The sequence below is a fragment of the Felis catus genome, chromosome F2, assembly GCF_018350175.1.
Source record: "Felis catus isolate Fca126 chromosome F2, F.catus_Fca126_mat1.0, whole genome shotgun sequence".
NCBI classification, from domain to species: domain Eukaryota; kingdom Metazoa; phylum Chordata; class Mammalia; order Carnivora; family Felidae; genus Felis; species Felis catus.
In genome coordinates, this window is record NC_058385.1 from 33,848,207 (window position 1) to 33,871,364 (window position 23,158).

General features: G+C 37.9%; 1 protein-coding gene across 1 annotated transcript; it reads right to left on the reverse strand.

Moving 5' to 3' along the window:
- Positions 1 to 773: 773 nt before the first annotated feature.
- On the reverse strand, positions 774 to 19,463 carry PSKH2 (protein serine kinase H2). The gene is made up of 3 exons (XM_019822622.3): positions 19,279 to 19,463; positions 14,056 to 14,722; positions 774 to 1,278 (listed from the first exon to the last, which is right to left on the reverse strand). The coding sequence occupies exons 1-3, from the start codon at positions 19,461 to 19,463 to the stop codon at positions 973 to 975; spliced, it is 1,158 nt and encodes a 385-aa protein (XP_019678181.2). The 3' UTR covers positions 774 to 972.
- Between the last annotated feature and the right edge of the window lie 3,695 nt (positions 19,464 to 23,158).

Consider the following 23,158-nt stretch of genomic DNA (forward strand, 5'->3'; position numbering starts at 1 on the left):
GGGGTTTTTTTTACTAATGGGTCTTAGGAGTTTTGTTTTATATTTTGAAGATTAACTTCTTATCAGATATGTGGTTTACAAATATTTTCTCCCATAGCATAGATTGCCTTTTCGTTCTGTTAATTGTTTCCTTTGCTGTGCAGAAGAATTCTAGTTTGAGATAAGTTTCACTGTTTTGTTTTTGGTTTTGTTGCCAACCAAGTTTCTTTATATGCCCCCAAATTAACAATTTCCATTAATATTTGCAGATTAATATGAACTTACCAGATGTTTGTAATTGTTTTGAGTTTTGCCTAATGGTTATTAACACCATACAATAGTCTTAAATATAAATCAGTAATTTCAGTATAAATATACTTATTCCCCATTTCTAACTATGCCTGCTATGTCTCTGATTCATCATTTCTTCACTACATATCCCTTATTCCTATTATCTCACCTTTTATTTAATCCATCGATGCTTGAGGGATTTTCTTCATCTATTTCTTTTTTTTTTAAGTTGTTATTTATTTATTTTGAAAGACAGAGAGAGAGCAAGGGAGAGTCAGAATGAGAGGGACAGAGAGAATCCCAAGTAGCCTCCATGCTGTCAGCACAGAGGCCTCAAACTTATAAACTGTGAGATCACGACTTGAGCCAAAATCAAGAGTCAGATGGTCAACCGATGAGCCACCTGGGCTTCCCTTCTTCATCTATTTCCAATTATATAAATACATTTAGTATTTATTATACTACTTATCTTTTACAGAAGTATATTTTGGGGAATAAATGTAGACAAAGAAAAAAATTACAGACCAAAAAATGTTTAAAGCGAAGGTCAACATTACCCAACAATAACCATTTGCTCCCATTCCTGTGGAGCATTTTTAGGTGCTTTAATCATGATGAAATGGTCCCTATTAACCTAATGCATTTAATGAAGTTAATAGATCTGCCTTAAAGTTGTTTAAAGTTGTTTTGAAAGTTATCTGCTTACAAAAATGCAGACAGTGGTGATTCTTCGACCTTTAAGTTTCTCATGCTCCACATCTGCTTTGATTTGTGATAAGACTGTGACTTAGAAGACTGTGCAGACTCAGGACTCTGAGAGTGGGGAGACGCCTTCCGCATGAGGTTCCTGGATATGACCCTCTGAAGATTCTTCATGGAACACCCTGCAGCCCTGGTGATCACCCAGGGGTGATCCAGGGCCTGCCCGGCTGACATGCGCTGACTAGCCTCCAAAATAAGTAGTTTGTCTATAAAGTCCTTCGCCAAGTGGGAAATATTTGGCCAAGGCTAGAAAGGAAAAAGAAATAAGATAGAATTAAATAAATAAAATAAAAACACACATAGAGAATAATCTTCTTAATGACATAAATCAACGCATATCAAATCCAAAAGACTTTTTCAAATAAGCAAATTAAATACTATATTGTTAAATATATAGTGAACCTGAAAATCCACTTTTGAGAAAGGCAGAATAAAAAAAAATCTATTTGGCAAAAGGAAAAAACAAACACAAATTCTGTTCCAAAGTTTCTGTTCAGTGAACGAGAATTCCTTTCTAGAAATCTGTCCAGCGTGCTGCAATTAGCAATGTGAGTTTCCACATCACATTTATGTAAGCTGGACAAGGAAGAGCAGCTGTTGTACATGAAGTACACCAGTATCGGGTTAGTATTTACCACATTCTGGTCATCTCATAGAGTCCCCATGACTCCAAGAATGAGCCAGAGTGGGAAGTGGGATGGATTGAGAAATCATCAACTTTTCTCTCCCTTTGAAAACTCATTCCAGACTTAGGATGCCTTCATCTCCACAGCCTCAAGAGAGAAGGAGAACAAAGAAGGCACTTCAGTGAAGACTCTGGCTGCACTGCATTTCTTCAACACACACAGGGCCCTCACTGTTCCAGTCAGCTGGCTCCAAGTGGGATCCAGCATATAGCAGAGATATGGCAGGGTGCAGTATGTACAACCAGCTATTTGATGGTTCAGGGATTTATTCTGGCAAAATTACAGCTTTGGCACACACTTTAAATAGAATAGCAGCAATTCATAGTGACTTCTGTGAGGGTAAAGAGAGCTGTTGCTTTACATGTGTTTTCTGCATTACCTACCAATACATAGCATATATCTAGGAAAAAACTATAGTTTTGTATCCCTTGTCATCTACAAAGGAGAAACATTGAGAAAATTGCCAGTACATTTGCTGTATCTTTAGCAGAAATTTCTGATTAACATGTATTTTTTAAAAAATTGTATCTCCTGGGGCGCCTCGGTGGCTCACTGACTCTTAATCGCCTGACTCTTGACCTTGGCTCAGGTCATGATCTCACGGTTCGTGAAATCCAGCCCCGCACTGGGCTCTGCACTTACAGTGGGGAGCCTGCTTAGGATTCTCTCTCTTCCTCTCTCTCTCTGCTCCTCCCCAGCTTGCACATGCACATGTTCACGAGCTTGCTCTCACTCTCTCTCTCTCTCTCTCTCTCTCTCTCTCTCTCTCAAAATAAATTTTAAAAAATTATCTCCCAAGAAAGATAAGGAAATCCTTATAACCTATTGTCTTTGTCCTCATGTAAGGAAAAATCAGAATCTAATCAGATATCACAGTCTCCAATCTCTTAACACTCTATTAACCTAGAATTTGAATCAAAAGAAGCCAGTAGGGGAGCCTGGGTGGCTCAGTTGGTTAAGGTCTGACTTCAGCTCAGGTCATGATCTCGCGGTCTGTGAGTTCGAGCCCCGCGTCAGGCTCTGTGCTGACATCTCAGAGCCTGAAGCCTGCTTCAGATTCTGTATCTCCCTCTCTGCCCCTCTCCCACTTGCACTCTGTCTCTCTGTCTCTGAAAAATGAATAAACCTTAAAAAAAAATTATAAAAAAAAAACCAGTAAAAAGGAATTGCTCTTTTTTTTTCCTTCAGTTTACTTAGGTAAATGAGATGCAAGAGATATTTATGCCCAAAATAAAATGCATGAAATAAATGAATACATTTGCCAAATACTCAAACACAGGAAAAATAAAATGTAAACACTGCATGTCTAGACAAAGTACGTCAGGGGCTGACACTCATCCTCTGCTTTGGCTAGACATCTATTTGGCTCTGGATCCAGACACATTTATCTAGGCTCAAGGTTAAATTAGATGTCTCCAATGGAACATTATAAGACAAGCAACTGAATCTTTCTGGAAAATGTAAAATACGGGTAGTGAGATTTATGGAAAGCTCATTAAGATGACCTCAAATGAATATACACTTAAAATGCAGTTGCAGAAAATAAGGTAACATGGAAAAAAAGTTCTTCAGCCAAAGTGCATTATTCAAACACGGGCTATAAACTACAGGACTCCTGAGCCATAAAGAACAACTGGAGAGTACCTAGGAGTGAATTACATATTACACATTAGAAAAAGGTATAGAAAAAATGTCAGAACTATTTTATTTTTATCTTTTTAATATAAAATTTATTGTTGTCTCTGTTGTATAAAGTATAAAATAAATACACACATATATGTATATATTCTATAAATGAGTGTGTATGCTCACATTTCTTTAACGAATAGTGTTATCTGACCAAAAATGATTTAGAGGGACACCTGACTGGCTCGGTCAGTAGAGCAAGCAACTCTTGACCTTTGAGCCCCACACTGGACATAGAGATGACTTTTTAAAAATAAAGATTTGGAGACCACACATTGAACCACATTCATATCCTGGACGAACTCTCAATGCCATCATTGGGTCCCTTCACCAGCCTGGACAGCCACTTTGCCATTTCCACTCTTTGCCTTGAAAATTCTTCTGTTCGGCTTTTCTCAGCAGTCTCAAGGAGACACTGTCATCAGTCAGCCTGTTAACCCATCTCAATATGGAAAAAGCCTGGGATTGAGGTAAGTGAGTCTGGACTAGACAGGCTGTCTGGCCCTCTATAGCTCTAAACAAAGGATCTCAGTCTTCTCATCAAAAAAATGGGAATCATCATATCTCTTTCATAAGAGTGCCATTCGAACCAAATTAGATCAAATATGTGAAAAATGGTTTTCAAAATATAAAATGTCATATATATTTGTTGTTCTTGTTCTTGTTACTATTAAACCACAATGTAACTCCTTCCTCAGTTCTTTTGTGGACACATCCACTGACTATATTCAGAGAACTGGAAGATGAAAATTATCTAAAACTTCTCATACCGGTTCCACTTACTATTATCATGATGAATGTGTGTCCTCAAAACACTGCTCTATGTTAAGAGGTAATGAACCAAATACAAAGAAAGGTAACAAGACATCCAGATGGTTAACAAACACGTGAAAAGATGCTCAACATCACTCATCATCAGGGAAATGCAAATCAAAACTGTAATGAGATATCACTTCACACCTGTCAGAATGGCTAAAATGAACAACATAGGAAACAACAGATATTAGCAAGGATACAAAGAGGCACCCTCTTTCACTGTTGGTGGGAATGCAAACTGGTGCAGCCACTCTGGAAAACAGCATGGAGGTTCCCCAAAATGTTTAAAGTAGAACTACCCTCTGATCCAGCAATTGCACTACTAGGTACTTACCCAAAAGATACAAAAATACGGATCCAAAGGGATACATGCACCCTAATGTTTATAGCAGCATTATCAACAATAGCCAAATATGGAAACAGCCCAAATGTATATCGACTGATGAATGGATTAAAAAGTTGTGGTATATCTATACAATGGAATAAAGCTTAATCAAAAAAAATAATGAAATCTTGCCATTTGCAATGACATGGATGGAGCTAGCGTGTATTATGCTAAGTGAAATAAGTCAAAGAAAGACAAATACCATATGATTTTACTCATATGTGGAATTTAAGAAATGAAACAGATGAACACAGGGGGGAAGAGAGAGGCAAACCATAAAACAGACTCTTAACTATAGAGAAACACTAAGGGTTGCTGGGAGTGGGAGGATGGGTTAAATAGGTGATGGGTATTAAGGAGGGCACTTGTTGGGATGAGCACTGGGTGTTGTATGTAGGCGATGAGTCACTACATTCTACTCCTGAAACCAATATTACCCTATGTGTTAACTAACTAGAATTTAAATAAAAACTTGAAACTACAAAAAGAAAATGGTAGCACTTTGTTTTATCCCAAGGTCATTCAAATAATTTAGTTACAAATAAATTGTAAAATTTGTGAACAATTCAGTCTTTTTTTCCCCCTTTGTTCTTTCTTCCTTTCCTTATCTGGTTCTTTGCCTATTTGTCCTCTTGAATAGAAATTGGCAGAACTGTGTAAATCAACACTAACAAAAAGAAGGTATAAAACCAAAATTTAATACTAACAATTGCACTACTTACTCACTTTGGAAGAATAAAGGGAATTTAGAGAGATGGTAGCTTATAATCTATTGATGTCTTGATTCTTTCACCTTTAAACAGAGAAGTAAGGAATGATTTTAGTTTTGTGCTTTCCAATTTCTTGATGAATAATTACTCCTAATGTGGTTCCTTTGCAGAAATGCCCATAGAGAATCACTAATAAAAGTCATCATTAAGAAGCTAGACCCTACAAACATACACACACACACAAACACACACATAATATCTGCAGTTCCTAAAATTTTAGATTCAACATCTTAAATTTTAAGGATTGTAACTGATGCTAAAATTTGATAAATATAGAGCTTACTGAAACAGGGTAATAACTATTCACAGATTTAATTACAGAGTTTTTAGAAAACTATAAATATATATTTTTTAAGTATATAGATAAGTTGCCATTCAAATCTTTGAGCTAAGAGCACTCAACAGCAGCAGGTTTTAGAGGCACCTGGCTGGCTCAGTCAGAAGAACATGCAACTTTTCATCTCAGGGTTGTAAGTTCAAGTCCTACCCTGGGTACAGAGATTACTAAAAAAAAATAAAAACGTAAAAAAAAATTTTTAAATAGTTTTTATTGGAAACATCTACTTATGACAATTCTCTGACTAGCATTTCTCTTCCTTTGAACTTTAGTGTATGGCCTTGGTAGGATTTCATTTAAGCTCTGCAATTAAATTTTATGTAAATGTGTCCGAAAGTAGCAATGAACTTTCCATGACCTTATTAGTTGTAGACCGGTAAAATCACTCTTCCTCAGCTCAGCAAGCAGGAGATTTTGTACATCATCCTTATGCTATAAATATTTAAAATTAAAACATTTTTCCTCTCAATCTACAAAGCAGACTTTAAATTGTGTTTTATCTTTGCCAAAACTAAAACTGCTCAGAGACAAAGCTAATTATGTCAGAATGCTTTAGCTATTTGTAAACCCTGGAAAAAGTCAAAAGATATACCCAAGTTTATTACAGGAAGCATCTAATAAAAAATAAAAGTGGAGAAAGAGCCAATCAATCTTACACCAGGCTCATAAAGTGAATATTTTTGTGAGTTAAGGGGTTCTTGACATGAGACAAGTCATGCTTCTGGTTCTTCTTATAAGGAAAACACTGAAATTTAAAGAGGATTGAATAGAGCCTAATTTGTTTGAGCACTTATCACATTTCAAAGCACTCAAGGACATAAGAGTGACAAAAAATTGAGTTGGCCTTTGAACTCCGAGTCAATGGTTGACTTATTCTTCCACATATAATATATATTTAGAACTAGTTCCTATTGTAAACCTCATAAACCAGAACATAAACAATATAACTATAACATTAAAACCAAGTATTTCTAAGTTTCAGAAGCTTTATGTAAATAGTTATTTTCTCCTCAACTCAATGAATTCCGCTGATGATATCAAGGTCAAGAAGTGCAACATAATTAAAGAAACAGATAACTACTTTCCATTCTAATCACTATCCCTTATACCAAAGGTAACAACTACACAGTCAAAAAGGTAATGCACATGGTTTTGATTCCAAGAAACACTCACTATGATTGAGTTTCTTTTTTTAATGTTTATTTATTTTTGAGAGAGAGAGAGAGAGAGAGAGAGAGAGAAAAGGAGAGGGGGATAACAAGTGGGGGGAGGGACAGAGAGAGAGGGAGACACAAAATCTGAAGCAGTCTCCAAGCTCAGCTGTTAGCACAGAACCTGACATGGGGCTTGAATCCACGAGCCCTGAGATCATGACCTGAGCCAAAGTCAGACGCCCAACCAACTGAGCCACCTAGGTATCCCTCACTGTGATTGAGTTTAAGGGAAGAATATATATACCTGTCCAATTTAAGTCAAAGAAGAGATGAAGAAAGTGATAAGTAGAAAATGAAGTACATTATGATAGGTTTTACAACTATTGAAAGTATTTTCCATAAAACTACTTTTAAAGTAAAAATGTCATCTAAAAAGTTGAACACATTTTTGTGAACATAAGTTTTTAAGAACTAAACCACAGGAATGGGAACCAAATTACAGGAATTATGACCTAACTGAACTGTGGTTCATTTCATCATTGAAATTCTAGTCATGATGGAAAGAGAATGAAAAGGAATTAAAGAGCCAAATCTTTTGCTCTCCTTTCACTTTTTCCTACTTAATAACCTGCATGGAAAAGAAATATAGCAAAGAAAAAATAAGAGAAATAAATGGAAATGAGGGTATAGAAAGAAAATTGGGGTCATGGCTGGTGACCAAAATCCATCAGATATGTTACCTCTCAGGGTAAACTTTTTCCCTACCAGTATGGAAATCATAGGTGAATCTAAGTATACGGGGACCACTTTTTATCACTATCCATGTGGGATTTTTTTTAACATGTTTTTAATACCAATATCTATCTTTCTCAGATGGCTAACTAACATGGTTGTAAGACTCATTCTATTATCAACTTATTTCACACCGAAAAAGACTGCTGTGATATAGTTATAATATGATTACACAATAATATATGATTCCCAACTCACTGGCAAGAATGTGTAATTTACCATTAGCATTAAAATGTTAACACCACACTTTTCTCACTCTTCCATTTAAAAAATGAAATGGTGTACTTGGTAAGTACAGTGTGCACTGTAAGATATATATGTAACTAGTAGCTTATTTAAGCAAAATTCAAACTTGTAGTCCCTGTTTCCCATATTAATAGTAATAGTAACAGAAATAGCTAACACAAATATAGCACTATGTACTAATATGTTAAACTATTCCAAGCGCTTGACATCTTTTAGCTCATCTGATCTTCACAACCACCTTGTTAGGTAAACAATCATTATTACTGTTTTTACAAATTAAGAAACTGAGATACAGAGAAATGAAGAAATATGGCCTAAGTTACATGCTTAGTAAATGGCAGAGCTGGGAGTAGAACCAGGCAGGATTGTTCTGGATTGTGTCCTTAACCACTACACTACACTGCTTTACAAAATACCCACATAAATATACATTCACCTGCACACAAATGCTCTAAAATTCTTATTTTTTACTATACAACATATTCCTTTCTATGTACGTTTGTATATGTTGTTCTGTCTACTTGGAACATACCAATCTCCCTTTCAGAAACTCCTACCCTTCCTCTAAGACACAGCACACATGTCCTCTCCTTTGTGAAATCTGACCCAAATATCCTAAGTAGTAAGAGGCTGTCTTCCCTTCTTCCATGGACTCTGAGCCTTTGCTCCTACATGTATCAGAGCACTTAAATTTGAAGAGATACAAAAGAATACTTGGTCTCTCAGACAAGATCACCTGATTTCAAAGAGCAGGGTCACTGAGTATTTTCATATGGGTATTCCCGGAGCTGAGCATGATTCCCTGGCACGAGGAAGGCCTGACAAGGAGGGTGGAGACCACACAAGGATGCTTTCCAACTATCTCTGGGAGAAATGGTGGGTGAGTCTTTTACTTACTATCTCCAGCATGAGCCCTGCCACCAAGCTGAAAGCCATCATGATGGTACTGGTAATAAAGTAGGTAAGTGAAGGCCTCCCTCACAAAATAGTTTTTTTGTTTTTTTTCTTTTTGACCTGTGCTGTGTTTTTCCAACCTGGTTGCTCCTTGAGCATTGCAGGAAGTGACTGGAAAAGAGAACTACCCCTACCCTGCAAAGTCCAGTGAGTAGAGTAAATGTACCCTTCCAAACCACACTAATGTTCCAAAATGAATCTAATGAATTCAGCAACTGAAGGTATTAGTTATCTAAAATCCACCTTGCTATAAATTAAAATTTGTATTTTATGTTCAATGCAGTTACAGTTGAGATGCATTTACTCATGTTGTTATAAATCAGAATCTCTTTATAATTTTTAAAAACGATTATTTTTTGTTAAATGTTTCTCTATACTTAACTCTTCATGATATTTTATTGGATATAAGTGGAAAATATGGTAGAATCCCAGCCTTCAAAGAGCCAACAATGTCTTGGAAAGATGACATATAGATTAAATGTCAAAACAAAAGACATTTCTCATAATCCTAAACACTACTCAGAGAAGGGAAAGAATAACACAGGTGGAATGGTCATCAAAGTTTCATGAAAAGGAATATATTTCACACCAAAATCAAGAAGAATTAAACATTAATATCAGAGCTAGTTTTTTGCTTATACATGGGTGGAGTCAGAGTACATACCTGCCAAATATCTAGCAAAATATTTGCTATATATATATATATATATATATGCATATATATATATATATATATATATACATATTTTTTAAGTTTTATTTTATTTATTTTGAGAGGGGGAAGACAGAGGGAGAGAGAGAATCCTAAGCACTATCAGTGCAGAGACTGATGCAAGGCTTGAACCCAAGAACCGTGACATCATGACCTGAGTCAAAATCAAGAGTTGGACACTTAACTAACTGAGCCATGTAGGCAACCTTGCTATATATATATTAAACACATCACTCCTCTTCATTATAAGAGATACAGCACTTAAATCTTTGGAAGTTTTGTCCTATTTGTTGCACTTCTCCACCGGACTTCTAGAGAAAAGAAATGATTCACACTATGTGTCATACATGGAATTTTAGTTATAGACAAAGGGACTTTAAAAAACAACGCACATTTATTATCTTACAGTTCTGCAGGTGAACATGGGTTTTACAAGCTGAAATGGTCAGCAAAGCTGCGTTCCTTCTAGAGGTTTCAGGAGAGAATTCTTTCCTTGCCTTTTTCGGTTTCCAGAGACTGTCCATATTCCTTGGTTCATGACCCCTTCCTCAATTTCCAAAGCACATCACTCCAATCTATGTTCCTTTCATCAAATCTCTTCCATCTTTGACCATCCTGCCTTCCTACTGTAAGGACCCTGGTGATCACATTGGGTTCACCGAGATAATCCAGGATAATATCCCCATCTCAAGATCTTTAATTTAGTCACATCTGCAAATTCTCTTTTGCCATGTAAGATAATACACTTACAGATTCTGGATATTAGAATAGGGACACCTTTGGAAGGCTATAATTCTGTCTACCATACCTATTCTTCCAGAATCAATGGTCACCCTGGTATTTAAATAAAATTGGTACATTTAGAAATTACTAGGCTTGTTGTAAGTGATAGGTATACAATGATATGATGACAGAGAAAATGTGATGATATGCCTTTCTACGTCTATCAACATGTGTTTCCTAGATGTCATGGACTGAATGTTTGCGTTTCTCCAAAATTCATGTGTTGAAGCCCTAGCCTCTTGTATCACTGTATTTAGAGACGAGGTCTCCAAGGAAGTAATTAAATGAGGTCATAAGGGTGGGGCCCTGATCTGATAGGATTAGTGGCCTTTTAAGAAGAGACACCACAGAGTTGCCCCCCCTCCCTCTCCCTATCCCCATCTCTCTCTCTCCACACACACAAAGAAGAGGTCATGTGAGTACACCATGAGATGGCAGCTGCCTACAAGCCAAGAGAAGAGGCTTCATAATGAAACCTACCTTGTTGGAATCTTGGTCTTGAACTTCTCAGCTCCTAGAGCTGTGAGAAATAAGTTTCTATTGTTTAAGCCATCTAGTCTGTGGTATTTTGTTATAGCAGATTGAGATGACTAAGACAGTTGGTAATATTGTAAGAAAATGTTGATATGATGGACATGGGTGCCTCACAAACACAGAAAAGAAAACCAAGGGAATATAAATCCAATAACATTTTGCAAGCAGCCACAATCTTACTCTGTGTTATATGTTATCTGGGGCTATCAACAGGTATTTCCTCAAGAAATAGAGCATGCACCATGGAGATAATGTCAGTGCTCCAAACAGAGCTTGAGCCCCTCTTTTCTGTATGTACCCACACCCCCTTCCTTTGGAGTGCTTTGCTTCTTTTGTTTTTAATGTTTACTTATTTTTGAGAAAAAGAAAGAGTGTGAGTGGGGGAAGGGCAGAGAGAGAGGGAGTCACAGAATCTGAAGCAGGCTCCAGGCTCTGAGCTGTCAGCACAGAGCCCAACGAGGGGCCTGAACTCACAAATGGTGAGATCATGACCTGAGCTGAAGTCGGATGCTTAACCGACTAAGCCACCCAAGTACCCCTGGAGTGCTTTGCTTCTAAAACCCAATACCTTGTTTTTTTCAGTGACCACCCTGGGGCACTTGGAGCTACTTGCTTCTGATCCCCAGAGAATATAAAAATTTACCACCAGCTCCCCACCACCATCACCCCCATTGACTAGCAGAGAGGGGTAGATGTGAAAGCCCAGCTCTCCTACCTCAGGTTGAAAGAATGCTGAAGAATTCTTCCCTGCAAAATGAGGCTGACCTTTATGGCCTTGGCCTCTTCACCTTCCTTGTCCTGATTTCCAGACTCCCTTACCTATCTCCTGGGAGTCTACCCTTAATAAGTCACTTGAACCTGAATCTTCTTCTCGGGTTTCTTGGCCTTTAGGGGAACCCAACCCTAGAAACCCTCTGAATTAAATCTGATAAAAGGACTTCTTAAAGAATATTTGCTTATTATTCTCACACATTAAAAAAGCAATGGTGATATCTAGTCCGAAAATGGCTTAATAAACCACACTCCCAATAGTCATATTGTGTGCAGTCTCCCTCCACATTGAATCTGGGTTAGCCTAAGGCCTACAGAACTCACAATAGAATGAGGCAGAAGTAATGCAGTGTCATTTCCAAGCTCAGCCTTCAAGAGGACTGGCAATTTCCACTGTCTCCCTCTTGAATACTCCTTTTTGGAAAGCCTAAACTAACCTGTAAAAAGTCTGACTGTTCTGCCAGAGAGACTCCATGGAGAAGCCCCCAAGAAGAGAAGGCCCTATGAAGCATAGAGAGTGGAGGGGGGAATAAGGATTCCAGTGACCTAGATGACCCCAGATTTCCAGCCATCCCCATCAAGATGTCAGACATTAGAAGAACCATCATAGATATAATGTCGCAGTCAGGCCACGATGACAGCAACTCCACCCAACAGTACATAGAACAGAAGAGTCACGGAGCCATAGCCAAAACAGAAAGACATATCCTTTATAAACAAAAGAACAACAGAAACACAAAGATATTCAAATTATAAAGAAAAAAACCAAAATGATCCATAATCCCCAAACCAGGAAATGAGCTCTGTTAACATTTTACTGTATTTCTTTTAAGCCTTTTTCCTAGGCATACATTTTCCCACATGATTGTGATTATACTCTATACATAGTTTGTATTTTGCAATTTTATTTTCACTTGGTAGTATACTGTGCACATTTTTCAAATATCTGTACAATTTTTAAGCATACACAATTTAGAAACTATCATACTCTATCATATGGATGTCTCATAATATGCAAACATTCTTTTAGGGTTTTTTTTCCAATTATCCACTTTTGTAACTATAGCTCCGATGACCATCCTTATACTGAAACCTTTGCTGCATCCGGGATTATTTCCTTAGATTGTTAGAAGTGGAATTACCAGATCAAAATATATAAGCTTTTAAAAGTTCCAGATGCATATTTTCAATCTACTTTCCAAGAAATCTGTAAAATTTCCCCTCCACCAGCAGCGAATGAGATGGTTGATCTCTTAATACTCTTAGCAATGAATCAAGTTGAAGGGTTTTTTTTAATCTTTGATTGATTTAAAAAAATTTTTTTAAAGACTTTGTTTTCATTTGCATTTTTGGGATATTAGTGAGGGTGCACATTTTTCAAACTTTTAATAATCAACGGTACTGAACTGTGTGTGAATTCCCCCCATCCTTTCCTACCTTTCTATGTAAGTCTTAGTTCTCAATTACCAATTTCGATGAGTTTTTTACAATGCATATATCTACAGTAAGATATTAAAGCTCTGTCAAAGTACAGAAAATATTATATTTAAATTTCTTCTTTAGCTTTTGATTTTGTGTAAGATGTTATACGTACAGATATTATACCTTAAGTAGATATAATCAAACTACCAATATTTTTCTTTATGAGACAAAGAACCCTTTCATACTTAAAAAGATAATGTATTTGGTCACTTGCTGAACATGAAATGAATTTCCCTTTTTGTCAGGCATCCTACACACAAACATTGACAACTTTCCTTCTCTACTCAAAACAATAAGAAGTGAACACTTTCACGAACACTGGGAGCTCCAAGTTTAAACAATGGATAAATATTTTACATAAGCTGTAAGGCTAAACGTTTCACTGAGGAAACATTATATCACAAAAAAGGCTTGGATTATCTAGATTCAAGGCAGAGAATCTCTCACCAAACACCCAAGCATCATGCTGAGCTTCTGGTACACATTAGTCTACTCAGCTGATGGAACAAAAACTACACACAAACTAACTTGTCTACTTAATTATTAATGTCATGTACTGACCACAGACAACTCAGTAATCGAGGCCCTTGCCACCTTCAGATCAATGGCTCTCATCCAGAGGTGGTTTTGCCCCAAAGGGGACATTTAACAATGTCTGGAGACAATTTTTGTTGTCACAATTTGGGGAAGGTGTTGAATCTAGTGTATTTACTAGATATTGTATCTACCAGTAGTGTATAGAGGGTGGAGTGAAGGCCAAGGATGCTTCTAAATATTCTGCAATGCACAAGAAAGCCCCACTCCCATGCCCTATGCTACCCCCCTGTAAAGAATCATCCAGCTCTAAATGTTAATAGTGCTGAGGTTGAGAAATTGCACTAAGCTGAATTAATAAGAATTAAAATTATTTCTTACCTCTCCTGTATAATTATATTTGCCTTTCAGAATCTTCCTGTAAAGTCTTGTATGGTTTTCATCATCGAAAGGCAGGACTCCACTAAGTAAAACATAGGTGATTACACCAAGAGCCCACATGTCCACGGCACTAGTATAAGGTTTCCTTAGCAAAATCTCGGGGGCTATGTACTCTGGGGTCCCACAGAGTGTCCTCATTGTCCAGTCTCCACTTTTGTTCCCAGAGTGTGCCAAACCAAAATCTGTGATTAAAATTTTCGACTCGGCACCTGGATGATAATATAAGAGATTTTCAGGCTTTAGGTCCCTGTGGGTTATTCGCAATGCATGCAGATACCGGATGCCATCTGCAACCATCTGGAGAATTCTGACAGCGTCCTGCTCTGTAAAGGATCCCTGAGTAATGAGTCGGTCAAAGAGCTCTCCTCCCGTAGCCAACTCCATCACCATGTAAACTCGATCCTGAGCCTCAAAGATCTCCACGAGCTGAACAATATAACGGTGGCTAACCCGCCTCAGGATGGTGAGCTCTGATTCACATGCTTCTCGGCCTTCTCTCACTCTGGTTTCCATCACTTTTATTGCAAAAGGTTTCTTGGTGGTCTTCTGCTCCACCCTGAGAACCTTGCTGAAATTGCCTGTCCCAATAAGAGCCTTGATGTCATATCTATTGGGAAGAAAAGCCAAATCTGTTATCCTCTGAATTGATGATTCTTAAAATTATTTAAGTTGGTGCTTTGTATCATCTTTTTATCTATCTTTATATCCCCTCATCCAATTCCTTGCTCATTACAGCTTAATTGTATTTATTACTTTTGAAGTCCTCTCCAGATTCTTCTTTGGAATGTAGGTAAGTGATATGAAAATAATTAGTTGGTGGAAAGAGAACTATTAAAACAACAGTCTTTATAACAACAGTTACCATTTATTATACATTTATTGTGTGCAAGAAAATTTATTTAAAAAAATCTTCTCACAATACTCTTATTGACTAATATGATACTATCCCCCTTTCATAGGTAAGAAAATTAAGAATAAAAAAAGTTAAGTAATTTCCCAAGGCCACACATTGTAGTTGAAATGGATGGGAATTAAATCTAACCCCTTCAAATGTATTTCACCAAAATTTCATTGAAGAACTTTAGGATCACCTTCTACCATTTTCTTTCTTACCCACAACCCTTGTTTTTATTATTCTGTAACAACAACCACCAAACCAAGTGGAGAAAATAAAAAAAGAAGCTTAGTCCTGTTTATAACTTCTCATAAGAAGGAGGAAATCATATCACAAGACAGGGTCAGGTTACTTGACTGTGAGCTCTCAGTCCGAGCGAGGCACATGCCCTATCTCGTCCACAGTAGCGCTTTAATAGATAACCACTGATTAGGTAAATATGTCTGGTGGGGGTGGTGTTAGAACCACAGTTTCCTCCCACCTGACCCTCAGCTCTTGCAATTTCTGCACTGGAAACAGAATTTTAACATGGGATATATGTTAATGTGTAAAGTAATTATCTCTCAGAAAGGCCAGGAAGTCAGCTAGGATTTCAAAGGTTGGTGACCTTGAACTTGAATTATCTGTGTAAATGTCTATGTCCATCTAAGAGTTCTGTCAAATTTATAACTCTCATTTAAGAAATGTTGATGGGGCACCTGAGTGGCTCAGTTAGTTAAGTGTCTGACTTCAGCTCAGGTCATGATCTCATGGTCTGTGAGTTTGAGCCTTGCATCGGGCTCTGTGCTGACAGCGCAGAGCCTGGAGCCTGCTTTGGATTCTGTGTCTCCCTCTCTCTCTACTCCTCCCCTGCCTGTGCTCTGTCTCTCAAAAATAAAACATTAAAAAAAATTTTTTTAAAAGAAAGAAATGTTGGGGCGCCTGGGTGGCACAGTCGGTTAAGCGTCTGACTTCAGCCAGGTCACGATCTTGCGGTCCGTGAGTTCGAGCCCCGCATCAGGCTCTGGGCTGATGGCTCGGAGCCTGGAGCCTGTTTCCGATTCTGTGTCTCCCTCTCTCTCTGTCCCTCCCCCGTTCATGCTCTGTCTCTCTTTGTCCCAAAAATAAATAAAAAACGTTGAAAGAAAAAAAAAATAAAAAAAAAAAGAAAGAAATGTTGAGAAAGTGCTAAACTTTGAATTATGATTTTACATCTGGAAAGAATATTAGAGAATGATTTAATCCAACCCCTCATTTTACAAATGAGAAAATTGAAGATCAGGCTAGCCAACTGGTTGTTTAAGTTCTAGAGTGAGGATGAGAACCCAGGTCGTCTTACTTGAATCGTAATTTGGTGCTCTTCCACTTTATTAGAACTTCTCCCAGGAAAGGATGCCAGCAAATGGAAATATGCCCTGGGAGTATGCAGGGAAAAGGTAATTCTTTAAGTTGCATACTCAAACCAGAGATTCAAATGCAAATCTCAATCTGTGCTTTAAATAGCCTTATTTCTTTTTGCTGAGTTTATTCTTCCAGTAATTTTCCCCCCACCTATCTGTTCCTTATATTCCTGTGCTTACTGAATAAAAATGGCATTGGCTGTACCAGCTTACTGAAAACAGCTTTGTTCTATGCAGTGCATTTAATTTTCTGGCCAATTACTTTATCAAAACAGATAGCAATTTACTCATCTTAAACGGATTCTGTCACCTCTTCTCTTTCCAACTTTGCTTTTATATTCACATGCACTTTCAGGTTGATTTTGAAGATAATCACAGGCATTTCAAATTCTATTGCTTTGCAAACCAACCAAGTTTTACATTTACCTCTAATGTGGATGAAAGCACTTTGCAGATACTAATTTATCACTATGCCCTCAAAACTGCAGGCGAATTCATTTGCTCCTGGAATTAATCATCAGCTATCAGACCAATTACCATCTCTGAGGAACTACACTCTTTTGCTTAAATAAAAGGAGCTTTATTCAATACTGTTAAGGGGCCTTCATCCCAAATATTTGAAAAAACTGCTAGTAATTTGGCACTGAGGGAAACATAGGCTTTAAGCCAAAATGTAGAGTAGTGGAAATAAATGATTGCAGATTGAATAACCAATGTCCCATAACAAATGCCAGTAACTGCAGCCTTGCTTGTGAGCCCTTGATGGCATGGATGGTGACGATTTTTATGACTTGAGTGGCTAGATCTTATGCAGTGCCTGGCACAGAGGGAACAGCAATAAATGTTGAATGAAAGAATCGTTCACTGAATACCTATTATTTCCAAATTATTACATATACTTTGAAAACATTAACGATCAAATCAAGCATCGGAGAAGGCATTTATGAGCCCATTCCATCCCTTCCACTCCTCCACTCTTACCCATCACCCAACAAAACAGCCTCAAAGTTAATTTTGTAGGTGGTGCAATTGTACATTAGCCTAGAAATTATAGAAATTGAAATTATTCCTGTAACTTCAGCTGCTAGAACATGTATTTAAAAAATGACACATGGAAACAATAGTAATATCACAACCTATTTGATAGAAGTAATTGTAATGAACTCCCAAGAAGAAAGTGAATATCCTCAGATTTAAACTCTATCAGCTATATTCTGCAAGAGTTCTAAGTGGAATGACAAAGGAGAAGAAAGACAACTGTATTCTAGACTCAGTTCTGCCTCTAACTTGTACAAGTCAGTTAATCTTCTGGGGCTCAACTCTCCATCAGGTAAAGAAGAGCCTTGAGTTAGTCGCTAGAGCCCTTACAGCTACAGCCCTTAGAGTGTCGTGACCCTCCACCTCTATGACCCTTTCACACCTACAGGACTGGGGACTACCCTGCCGATGGAGGTTATGAGAGCGGAAAAGCTACAATTCTCTGGCTACAGATGACCAGAGATACCATCTAGCCAGTTTAGTCATGATAAGATCCCATGTCCATTCTGATTCAAGTTCAGTTGGATCAGCCAACTTTGTCTCTAAACTTCGCAGCTACTGGACTCATCCACAAGGTACCTTTGTATTTGAAGTTGCCAAGTAGGCCAGGAAATGGCTCAGCATAGACTCTGTTCACAGCACTGTGATGAAGTAAGCACACAATTCTAGGGCCAGAAGTGTCCCTGAGAAGCCAATGGAGCCAGCCACCACTGTGTCCCACCAAACCCTGCAGAGTGGAAGACGATTTCACGATTTTCTTTCTCTGCATGTCCAACATGGTACTCACTGAGGAAGTTATTTTTCAGGCCAACCAACCCGCGATCCTTGCTCATTTCTTGCAGAGTCAGCTAGGTCCTATGTGCGCCTTATGAAGACGAGAGTAAGTACTGCACCAATGCCTAAATAAAGATTTGTGCCCTGCACTGTGCAGCATAATTTCCATATATTATTTTAATTATCCTCACAACACTCCTATGGAGTAGATACTATTATTATTCCCACTTTACAGAGGCAAAAACTGAGGGAGGAGAAAGGCTAAGGAACATTCTCAATTAGACATGCAAGAAGAGACAGGAGTGGATCTCGAGTCTGGCTGATTCAAAGACTTGTTTCTATCCTGTGAATTATAGGGTAGAATGTGGTAAAGATCCTTTTTCAGAATGTGGTAAAGATCCTTCGCAAACCAGGCCTGTCTGGACCCTGCTTCAGCATATCTGTGGCAAGGCTCTCATCCATCAGCCCTATAGGGGTTGAGAGGCCTTCCGCTTTCCAGGGCTCAGAGGCCCGGGATCCCCTCCCTTTCCTCACTGCTGTTCCTCCTCCACTTTCAGTCTGGAATCTGCTCAGAGGTGTCAAAGAGAATTTGTCCCTGACTCTTATTAAAACCACTGAAGAAGACTTTATTCCAGACTATTACAAATGAAGTCAAAACTATTGCAGTAGGAGAGAGAGACTGACTTTAACTCTGTTTAAACAAAAGGCAAGAGAGTTTCAGCACTGAGAGAGCTAGTAGAGAGATAGTAGGGCACATTAGCTTGGTGGGGAAGGTGGTCAACATGAGTAGGCCATCCGCGCTAATTGGGGCTCAGGCAAGTTAGGCTCCCCCTTCCCACAAAGACTGGGAGAAAGTGGCCCCATGATTACATTTCAAAGGGAATGACATTCCTCGAGAAAGACATTCCTGGTTGTGGAAGACTTACATCTCAAAGGGGCAGAGAAAGAATTTAGTGACATCAGGGGCCTAGCAACAGAAAGCAGCTGGTCTAAAGCCATCTTGATCCGTCTTTAATCTACCTTCCTCCACCCAGCCCCAGGCCAGCCCCTTTGCCAGTGCTTAACCTGCCGCTTTACCTGGCAAGGACACGCGGATCGAACCTGGCGCGGAATCGGGCCACCTGCATCCTGCGAGCCGCCTCGGCCGCCGCCTCGGGCCCGGGTCCTACGCCTCTGGAGTTAGCGCAGCCTTGACCCTCCTGCTTGACCCGGGGCAGCAGGGGCGGCCCCGGGACCACCTTCGTGCTGACGCCGCAACCCATACCCACCTCACTCCCGAGAGGGGCCTGGAGCACAAGGCGCCACCGCGCGTTTATCCGCAGACCAGCAGAGCAGAGGCGGGACAGAGCGACCCGCCCCCAGAGCCGACCTGGGAAGAAACCCCACTGTGGGTCTTTGTTGGGAAAATTACTTTCAGAAGGTCCCGCTGCCATTAGGTCGCCTTCATCGTCACTGACCACCTATCTGTGCGTGGAGTTTGACGTGGTAAAAGCAAAGTGGACGGAAGAAAAGGCAGGAGCCTTAATTCTCTGGGCCTCAGTTGTCTCATCTGTAAAGTGAAGATGTGAACATAAAAAATTATATAAATCTATGAAACATATAATCTTTGTAAAGGACTTTGTCTCCAAGACTGAGCTCATATCCAGATGACATGAACATTAAATATATATACTTTGTGTATGTACTTTAAACTGTAAGAGCTTATAATATTTAAAGTATATAATAGTACTGTACTTTATGCATTAAATAAACACACTAGTCTGTTTCTGGTACGCCACTAACTCTCCTACAGCTGGAAAAGCCTCCCCTCTGGATGATCCATCTGAAACAGAAAGACTGGGAGCAAAACCAGATATCTAGAATCCAGTCCAACTCGCTGTGCAACTACAAGAATAAAATATATAAAAATAAAAAGATTATATAATCCCTCTATATATTATGTAGAGATTGTGTAATCTTAATGTATTAATTATATAATGTAACTATTATATTATTAATTATAATTATTATACAATATATAATCTTATATATGAATGCTATATATAATATACACATTATATATAGCATTATATATAATATATATAGCATTATATATAGCATTATATATTATATATAGCATTATATATAGCATTATATTTTATATATAGCATTATATACATATAATATATATGCTATATTCACATATATGTATGAATATGGATATTTTATATATTTGACAAATATTTCTTTTGATAAACGATATTTTATGTATGGATTTGATATCAGTATATTGATTATATATAATTCACATTGCTAAATGTGGTAAGTGGTAGGTAAGTGGTGTGTGGGAAGTGAAATTCAGTCAAGACCAAGGAGTCAATATCAGGCACCTGTAGCAAGTTGTAGAACCAGAACTGGAGGCCTCGTCTCCAAACTTCCAGTCAGGTGCTCTTTCATTTGTGCCGTTGCCTTTATAATTTCATTTAATTTTTAGTTTGGTTTAACAGAATATCTGTGATGAGTCAATTAGTCATGGATTTGTCCAGAAGAACAGTATTTTGAAGGAAATTTTGAAATATGACTTGAGGGTAGTTGAGAGAAAAATGAACCTATTCTGTGGAGAGAGCTTAGCTACCAAATAATGAACTTTTCTTGATAAAGAACCCTCAGAATTCTCCAAATCCTAGGAAACAAAGAGATGCAGCAGTGAAGGCATCAGGCAGTCAGTTATGAGGAATTCCTTCTGTGTGTCTGGGTGCTCCGGGCTGCACTAACTGCAGAAAGTTCTGGTGTCCCGGCCATGGCTGGCTGCACAGCAGGAAGAGCTTTGTCAAGAGCCTTTCCCTAAACCTGAACCACATTCCTTGAAAATTGGCTAATACAGTCACTGATTTGAAAGCCTTGAAAAATGAAACAGTAATGGAAACTACTGATTAGTTCCTTTTTGGAAAGCACCAACTATTAACTGGAAGTATTATTGGTCAAATAAATTCTGTGCCTGGAGAAAAAATTGAACTACTTAATGCATTCAAAACTTCTACTTTGAAGGCTTTCATCAAGATTTGAAATGTTGCAATGCTAAACTCACATCATAAGCATGTTCTTTTAGCCTAAGTGACCCTTGAGAAAGGGTGATACCTAAAAGTAACATGTAGAATAACATCTTACTACACAGAGTTTCCTATGTGTACTTTTCTTTATTGTGCATTAATTGCTTCATTATTTGGGAGGCCTCTCAAACTTTGTTTGGGACACATACTATTTACACATTAATTAACTAGTTATAGTTAGTTAAATTATGTATTTATCTGAGTTGAAGTAATAAAATTGTTCAAATGAGCTTTACACTTAAAAGCCAATTTTAAATGAATTTTTATGTTTACATCAATATGTGTTTAGTGCCCATGAGTTGCTTCCTATAACACTCACACTAGCTGAATAAATGGAAATGGTGTTTAGCATCGGTTCTGGGCTGAACTTAACTCCAGTGACATTTTCTGAAGAGTACTAAATAAATTGAACCTCCCTCCAGCTTCTGAAGAAAAAAACCTTACGTCATTCTCAACTCCCACTCATTGCCTAAAAGTCACAAGTTCTTATGAAATGGTCAGCCATAACATCCATAACAATATGCAATATATTTGCTCCAATCCCTCAGCACCGGGTTCTATCCTACACCTAGTTTTTAAAAAGCAGAGTTAGAAGTTGAATCCTGAAAATTGAGGATACATCCTAAACATTGTTCTGGGCAATACAGATTCTGAACCCATAGAAACTTCCTCAAATAACGTTCTGGCTTATACTTCATAGATTGATGTAACTTGATTTGTGAGAGCTGCATTCCCCCATGTTACAATCCAACCCCTAAAGAGTATTCCACTGAGAGCACGTAAGGAATTATGCCAAATCAAAACCCATTAAAGACTTAGACTATCATTTAGAGAAAATTCATTTAACTCTTACATGAACAATATTGGTGGAAAGCATGAAAAAATTATAAACACTTTGTATTCTGGTCTACTGTCAATCTTTAGGACACTTCAGTAAAAGAGAGCAACACAAGAAATTAGGGATATCACAGGGAGTGATATACTGGGAAGACCTTCAATTTTATGCCCTCCTGTATCTTAAAAGCAATATATATATATATATATATATATATATATATATACATATATACACACACATATATACGTATATACATATATATATACGTATGTACGTATACATATATACGTATATATGTGTGTGTATATATATACACATATATACATATATATACATACACACATATATATATATGTGTATATATATATCCAAAGGACATTTTTAACACATAACATAAAGAATTTGCTTCATTTAGAATTGGATCCTCTAGAATTGTGATTTTGTTGTGGAGGTTTTTCAAGTCTTACTTCTTTTTAAAGCCTTCCTGTTGGGATTCAGTTTCCCTAAAGTGATCTCACGCCTGAAACATCAGCTTGAAGGTGTTCATCTGACTGACTTCCTTTTACCCAAGGTGTGGGATTTGTGTTTGTAATGACAACTCCCATGGGGCTCTTTTAAGCCCATTTCACATACACAGGGAAGTGACTGCATGCAAGCGACAGCACAAAGCTGCTCTCTGAGCTTTGTTCCCGTGAACAAATAAGAAGACTCTCTAAGTGGGATGCCTTTGTGTGAAAGTCAGAGATGGCAGAAACTTCCCTGCTTCCCTTGGCAGACTATTTCTCACTCTCATGACACCTTACAAAAAAAAGAAAGAAGAAGAAAGACCATAATCCAGACAAGGCAGGAAGAAATTTTCAATGACTGAAACTGTTTTTCCTTCACTCAGTAATGAATTATTCATGTTAACTTGCATATCTCTAGATTTGGCACTAAGAGTACTTAGCTTTTATAGAACTTCAAGTTTTAAAAATTCTTTATCTTATAATTACAAAATAGAAGACAATATTAGTATACAGTACGAGGGAAG

Bases quoted from the DNA above. Each gene is read 5' to 3' on its own strand.
- PSKH2 (XM_019822622.3), bottom strand. From the start codon at position 19,463: ATGGGTTGCGGCGTCAGCACGAAGGTGGTCCCGGGGCCGCCCCTGCTG. The intron at 14,723-19,278 runs GTAAAGCGGCAG...TCTTCCCAATAG, and splicing joins GATCCGCGTGTCCTTGCCAG to ATATGACATCAAGGCTCTTA. The intron at 1,279-14,055 runs GTAAGAAATAAT...TTTCCTTTCTAG, and splicing joins AATATAATTATACAGGAGAG to CCTTGGCCAAATATTTCCCA.